Here is a 6,765-nt window from a genome sequence, read left to right as displayed (position 1 = left end):
TGTATTCACACACACACACACACACACACACACACACACACACACACACACGGCTTGGGCTTTCGGTTTCCACCATTAGGCGGCTCAGCCATCAGGCCAATCTGTGTGCTCTGAAAGTGCCCGAGATTCTACAGCAGAGGCTTCCGACCGTGGCACTTTCAAGACCCCTGGACTTCAACTGGCTGGGGAATTCTGGGAGATGAAGTCCACGGGTCTTAAAATGGGTGGGGCCTTCTCTAAGGACCCCTGAAGTGAGGCCCCGGGATTTCCTCCCTGGGAGTTGCGGGCACCATTTCAGGGAATCTGGGCTGCTGAAAGGCCGTGGGGGGTTTGGGGAGCCAGGGGCGAGGGGCAAGGGAGGAGGAAGGGGGGGCTTGCTGGCCACTCACCCGCCCGTCATGGGTGAGCAGGATGGAGTCGCTCTTGATGTCCCGGTGGATGACGCCCTGAGCGTGGAGCACGGAGAGAGCCTTCAGCACGGAGAGGCAGACGGCGGCAATCTGCTCCTCGTTCATCCTTCAAGCAAGAAGAGAAAAAGGGCCCTGATCCCTCTGGGATTCTTTCCTCTGCTCTTATATTGTTCAGAGAGGTTAAAATGCAACACGCCAAAAAGTGTTTTAAAGGCACCGAGAAAAAACACAAAAGGGGACATTAAAAAGGTGGCGCATTAAAACAGCAGCAGCGCATCTTGCCCCACTTTTGAACACTGATGAATATATACAGGCAGTCCTTCGTTTATACGACCACAACTGAGCCCAGGGTTTCTGCTGCTAAGCGAGACAGCTGTTAAGTGAGTCTCGCCCCACTTCACGCTCTTTCCTGCCACAGTGGTTCAGTGAACCCACGGACTTTGCTTCCAAAAAGGTCTCAAAGGGGATCATGTGACTCTGGGGCCGTCGTAAATGTCGTCACTTTGAAAGATACACTTTTTTCCAGTGCCGTTGTCACTTTGGACAGTCACTAAATGAACTGTTGCAAGTCGAGGACTACCTGAATTAGGAGAACATTAGTGGGCACTTATCCTTCTGCCCTGGTTCTTGGCCTGGAAGGAAGTGGCCGATGCTCAGAGCGGCCGCCCAGCGGGGTCCGTCGTATGTGCAGAGATGGCCGGCCCCCAAGGGTCCCAGTGCGGCTCAGCTACCCCCAGGGAGGGGAGCAGCCCCCCCTCTTACCTGGTGTGGGTGACGATGTCGGTCAAAGCGCCCCCCTCCAGGAACTCCATCACCACCCAGAGCTCATCGCCCACCAGGTAGCTGTTGTACATCTCCACCACGTTCTCGTGCTGGTAGTCCCTCATGATCACCACCTTTGGGGGGAGAGGGGGGGGAAAGGCAGGTTGGAAGGGAAGAAGGACAAAGGTATCACCTTCTGTGAGGGGGGGATGCGGTGCCTCAAATGGGAAAGTGCTCCAGGTGGGAGGTGTAACCTAACCCCGCCCCCCCGGGCAGAGCACAAAGACCCTTTGTACACTGCAGGGGCACAGGAAGAGGGCTGTGGGGGTATCTGCAGACCCCTCCCATTCTGGACGGTTCCAACTGCCCCCCTCCCTCAGGACTCTGCTGCAGAGCGAGACACAGGGGGGGGGGGTTTCCATCTCTCTGCTGAGCAAGCAGTCCTCTTTACCTCTAAGGACATTTATCATTATTATTATTATTATTATCTTTCCCATCTTCTCTGCTCCCCCCTCCCTCCTCTTGGTATCATTCTCACGACTGCTTCTCCTCTGCTGCTTTGCAGGCTACTCAGAGCTTCGGCAGCGGAGCCCAGTTCCTTGTGTGTCTGACCACACGTGGCCAAAGTATTGAATCCCCTTGAATTCCCCCCCCTCTGGAGGTTCTGAGTCCTCTAGGCCACGGTGGCCTCAAAGGTGCTTTTTCTTTGAAGACCTTTCGCTCCTCATCCAAGAAGCTTCTTCCGTTCTGACTGAATGTGAGAGTTTCCATCCTTTTTGGCCATTCAGTCAGAACCGAAGAAGCTTCTCGGGTGAGGAGCGAAAGGCATTCAAGGGAAGAAACGCCCAGCCGCCTTCGGGTCAGTTCAACTCACCTCGTTGAAGAGCAGCTCCCGCCTCTGCTGCTTCCGCAGGTCCATCTTCTTGACGGCCACCAGCTTCCCGGAGCTCTTGACGGTGGCGATGCAGACGATGCCCGTGGAGCCCTCCCCGATCTTGATGAAGTTGTCCAGGTAGCTCCGGGGGTCTCCGGGGTCCACCACCATCTGCAAGGCAGCCCGGAACTGTTCGTGGGAGACCCGCTGGGGCTCCCGCTGGGGGGAGCAGGGCTGCTGAGGGGCCGGGGCAGCGGGGGCCGGAGGCCGCTGGGGAGGGGGTTGCGGAGAAGGCAGGTGGGGGTCCGAAGCGTGTTGGGAGAGTCCCAGAGTCGAGGGCTCCAGGTTTCTGGGCCTGGCTGGGCCCGAAGGGGGGACCCTGGAGGGGCCGCTGTTCCCACTGGTGGGACCGTTGGAGGCTGCCTCCGGGCCTTTCCCGGGCCGATGCTCCGCCTGGAAAGAGAAGGGGAAGCCATCCTGACTGCAGAGCCCCCACTGGGCAGGGGAAGGCCAAAGGGGGAGAGGCAAAAGACCCCCGAGCCTCCCAGCCCCCTCCTCCCCAGCACAAGGAGCCCAGGACAAACCCCGTGGCGTGAAGGGGGTGTGCTCCCACTCGTTTGCAAAACACGGGGGGCCGTCTTTGGGCAGGCCGGCTGGCAGGGCACACCAACAGTGGCAGCTTCATGTCTTGTGGACTTCAAACCCCAGAATTCCCCAGCCAGCTCTGCTGTGCTCTGCTGCCCAGGGGATTCTGGGAATTGACGTCCACAGGTCGTAAGGTTGCTACAGAGCGTCACCTGCGCAGTCCCTTCTTATGGCCATAAAGAGCTTGGGGACAGCCCAGCTCTGTGCTGCTTAGTTCCCCCCCCCCCCAACCCAGCCTTATCCCTCCCTCGGAGTCAGGCAGAGTCTCCTAAAAAGCCTGCTTGTAAAATTGTAAAACCTCCTTTTCAGTGGACTTGGGGAGTCCATTTAGCTACGCTGAGGGCCGGGCCCTTCCAAAGGACGAGCCCCGGCAAGGGCCGAATCGGTGCTCCTCTCTCTCTGCTTCCTGCAGAAGGCAGCCGGCTGAGAGAGAGAGAGAGGGAGACGGCCAGGGAGCACGGCTTCCTCCTCGGGGATCAGCGGGAAGGACTGCAACCGGGGACGGTTCCCTCCTTGTGTGAAAACTGAGTTTTATGTCTAATCTCTGGTCCCGTAGTAAGAGAAGGCAGAGGAAAGAGTTGGAGGCAGAAGGCAGAGCAGGTTGAACTCGAGAGGCCGTTGCGCAGCTGCAGAGTTTCCACCAAGACAGACAGAGAAGTTGACAGTGGCAGCAGACGGTTATTCGCATGAACACACAGGAGAGGAGACCAAGCGGAGAGCAGAGGGCAAGATGGACGACACAGGAGGGACTCCGGTTAGTGAGAGCAAGGAAGGGAGAGCGCCCAGGAAAGGCAGGAGGCTGCGGCTGATGGGAGGCCGGAAGGCGAGGGAGAAGCACCGAGGAAGCAGAGGAAGGACAGAGGAGGACCCAGGAGAGGAGCAGGACGGAGCATAGAGGAGGAGCGGGCTCTGCTCTGGCCACCAGGTGGTCCTCCGGACGCAGAGAAGGCGCTCGGAGCTCACCCCCTGGTCAACCAGCGAGGCTACGCTGAGACGGTGGCTTAAGAGAGGGGAAACGTGGCCTTTCTTAGGGCAGAAGAGCTCAGGCGTCCCGAGAACGGCATCTCCAGAGGGTCGATCCAGGCTGGCCAGACCCACCAGGGCCCCAAGCGCCGAGATGCCCTAGGAGGGTTTACCTGAGTGCCCCGGACAAGATCGGTGTCTGCCCGCGGGTAGGTGTTAAAAGGCCGTCCCGTCTGCTGCGCGGTCTTCATCACCCCCTCCGAGACGGGGATGTTCGGGGTCCGGATATTGGGCCCAGAGAGGGGCCGCTTTTCCCGGGGGGACTGTGGGCTGGGCTGGCCAGTGTAGGTGGACTTGGGTCTCTTGTCAGGCCCCTCCATCCGCTCCCTCTTGACCACACGCTCCGCGGGGGGCTCCCTCTTCCTCTCCCGCTCAGGGGCCCGGTGTACTCCGTGTTCCGGCAAGGGCTTCGGGTGCTCGGGGGGCCGGGGGTGGCCAGACTGCTGGGGCGGCTTGTGGTGAGGCTCGTGTCCACGGGAGTGTGGTGCGGCAGTTCTGTCGTCCCAGCCCTGTTCCACATCGTTCTTGGGCCTGTGGCGGTTCCGCTCCTTGGGGTCTCTGCTCCTGCTGCCCCCGCCGTCCTCCTCCGTGTGGGGAGGGTGGTGGTGGTGGTGGGTGGGCTGGTGGTGGCGGGGCCTGCCCAGCGCCTCTCCCAGGCCGTTCTCCTGGTAAAACTGGTCGTGCCGGGCCGGGAAAGGAGGGCTGTCCCTGCGCAGCGAGTTGGAGCGCGACACCGACATGTTCTCAAACTCATCTAGCAGCCAGGCCAGGGAACCGTCCTTGGCAGCTTTGTTTCCGCGCACGATGGTCTTACGCGCATGGAAGGGAACATGGAGCAGGCGGGGGGGGGGGAGAGGACACACAAACAGAAAAGAAAATAAAGTAAGCAACATAAAAAAAAATAAGGTGCTTGATGGATGCTTGACGACAATTTCAGCTTTGGCAGAAGAAGCACATGGCAGCAGGCGTGGCGGAGGGGAACACGGGGAGGAGGAGAAGGAGGAGGATCACAGAGCATCATGCTCGCTTTCGCCATCCACACTGAGATGACACCTTTTGCCAAATATATGAATGCTGCTGATGGTGAATGACAGGAATGCGGAAGGCAGGGACTGAAAGGCAGCCTTACACCAACCTCCCCCCACCCCCCCCCCCAGGTCGCCCAGGGACTCCCCGATTTAATTCCAGACAGCTGTAAGTGGGGAGGTCGTCTTTGTCTTCCGATGGCCCCCCAAGCAAGTCAGATGCTCCTGATCTCAAACGGATCAGATCTTCGCAGTCTCTGAGATGTTTCAGAAGAGAGGATCTGCCAAGTCAGCCCTTCCCACCGGTCTCTCCGTCCCAGATGGGGCAGGGCCGCCCCAAATGCTTCACTAAGCAAATCGTTACGGACCCACCCCCCCGGCCCCAGCGGGTGAGAAAGGCTCTACCTCGTCTCATCCCCAGGAGGTCCGTTTGCTCTCGGACGGGGGTCTCCAACCTGGGCCACTTTAAGGCTTGTGGGCCAGCTCCCAGAATTCCTCAGCCGGCACAGCTGGGAGTTGAAGGCCCGGAGTCTGGAAGCAGCCCAGTTTGGAGACCCCCGTATTCTAGAAGGGCAGAGGGGGCTGCTCCTCACAGAAATGGAGGCCAGGGGAAACAACCGAAGGCAGAAATAAACCCACGGAAGGAGTGGAGTAAGCAGGAGGGCTGCCCTCTCCCTCCCTCCCTCCGCCTTCAGCCTGGGTGGGCTGGATGAGTCCCCAGCGGTCGAGAGCTGCGCTTGACCTGCGGCCCACACCGGGCAGAGCTCCACAATGGAGCCTTCCAGGGCGAGAAGCCTCATGGTCCGTCCAGACGCCCACGAGGCAGCTGGGCAGGGCAAGGAAGCCTCCGAGGGGCCGGCTGTGGACGGCAAGGGGAGGCGGAGCCCAGCAGGGAAAGGAAACCAGGGCGGCTGGATAGGGATACAGGGAGTCCTTGACTTATGACCACAACCGAGCCCCAAATTTCTTAAGTGAGATGGTTACGTGAGGCTTGCCCCACTTTACGACCTTTCTTGCCACAGTTATTAAATGAATCACTGCGGCTGCTAGGTCAGTCACACAGTCGTTAAGTGAACCAGGCTCCCCCGCTGACCCTGCTGGGGAGAAGGTTGCAAAGGGGATCACGTGACCCCAGGAGACGGCAACCGTCGTAAGTCTGAGCCAGTCGCTTGATTCCCTGACCGAGGGGATCCTGAGTGGAAAGTGGCCATAAGTCCCTTTGTTCAGGGCGGTCGTAACTTCCAACAGTCCCTAAGCGAGGACTGCCCTAAGCTGAGGAACCCCAAGTGGTGCCTGGACAAACTGCCCCCATCGACAGAGCAGGGGGGCAAATGAGCACTCCTGCCCCCCCCCTGCCAGTCACGGGAGGAAGGGGGCCGGGTCCAGGCCTTGGGGGGAGCTGAGAGTCACAGGCCCTCCCCCCCCAGAGGGGCTTTGCCCTCCCAGCCCTGCAATGAGGCATCGGACACTAAAGGGAGCCGTGCAGAGCCAGCCAAGGATGGAGACCCTCAGGATGCCCCTCCCCTGCCTGGAACCAGGGAGAGCAAACAGGGAAACGGGGGCAGAAGTTCCCCGCTTTGCAAGGGGTTCCTGGAAATGGCCAGCGACCCCCCCCGCCATTTGCGGCTCCAAATGAATTTCCGAAGCGTCTCCTGAGTAAGTAATGCTGAGAAAGCCCGTTGCAAAGACATTCCTCCCCTCCCCCTCCCCCTCCCTCACGGACCACCCGTTCTGCCTCCAACAGAAAGAACCCTGCAAAATGCTCCAGAGCCCCCCCTTCCCCCCCCCCAAGAGCAGACCCTGTTTCCCCAACAGACCTTTGGACCCCTTCCACCAAACGCTCCCTGCCCAGGGAAGTAGCAGGCCCCCGTGCTGGGGTGGGGGCAAGGCAGATGGGTCTTCTGGAGTTGGGGAGAGATTCCTCCTCCACCCCAAAGGCCCAGAGGTTTCCTGCCATCCCAGCCTTCCTTTTGGGTCGGAGGAATCACTACACCGGGGGGGGGGGAGGCCGGGAGAGCCACTCTTC

The 6,765-nt window shown here is 60.0% G+C and overlaps 1 protein-coding gene across 3 annotated transcripts in view; it reads right to left on the bottom strand.

Annotated features, from left to right (window-relative positions):
* Positions 1 to 6,765, bottom strand: part of PAK4 (p21 (RAC1) activated kinase 4) — a 36,150-nt gene that overhangs the window by 4,489 nt on the left and 24,896 nt on the right. For 2 of the 3 annotated variants that reach the window (XM_087727148.1, XM_087727149.1), the window contains exons 3-6: positions 3,828 to 4,523; positions 2,047 to 2,499; positions 1,173 to 1,306; positions 390 to 516 (exon numbers count right to left, since the gene is read on the bottom strand). In XM_087727148.1, coding sequence (XP_087583274.1) covers positions 390 to 516; positions 1,173 to 1,306; positions 2,047 to 2,499; positions 3,828 to 4,523 — 1,410 coding nt within the window. The remainder of the gene's footprint in view (positions 1 to 389; positions 517 to 1,172; positions 1,307 to 2,046; positions 2,500 to 3,827; positions 4,524 to 6,765) is intronic. The other variant, XM_087727150.1, reaches the window with a different exon arrangement.

The sequence above is a fragment of the Thamnophis sirtalis genome, unplaced genomic scaffold (assembly GCF_051295495.1).
Source record: "Thamnophis sirtalis isolate CommonGarterSnake01/CBP01778 unplaced genomic scaffold, rThaSir2_p1.2 scaffold_13, whole genome shotgun sequence".
In the NCBI taxonomy this organism is placed as follows: domain Eukaryota; kingdom Metazoa; phylum Chordata; class Lepidosauria; order Squamata; family Natricidae; genus Thamnophis; species Thamnophis sirtalis.
Note: the sequence above shows the minus strand (reverse complement) of the source record. Positions and strands in the feature narration are given on the sequence as shown.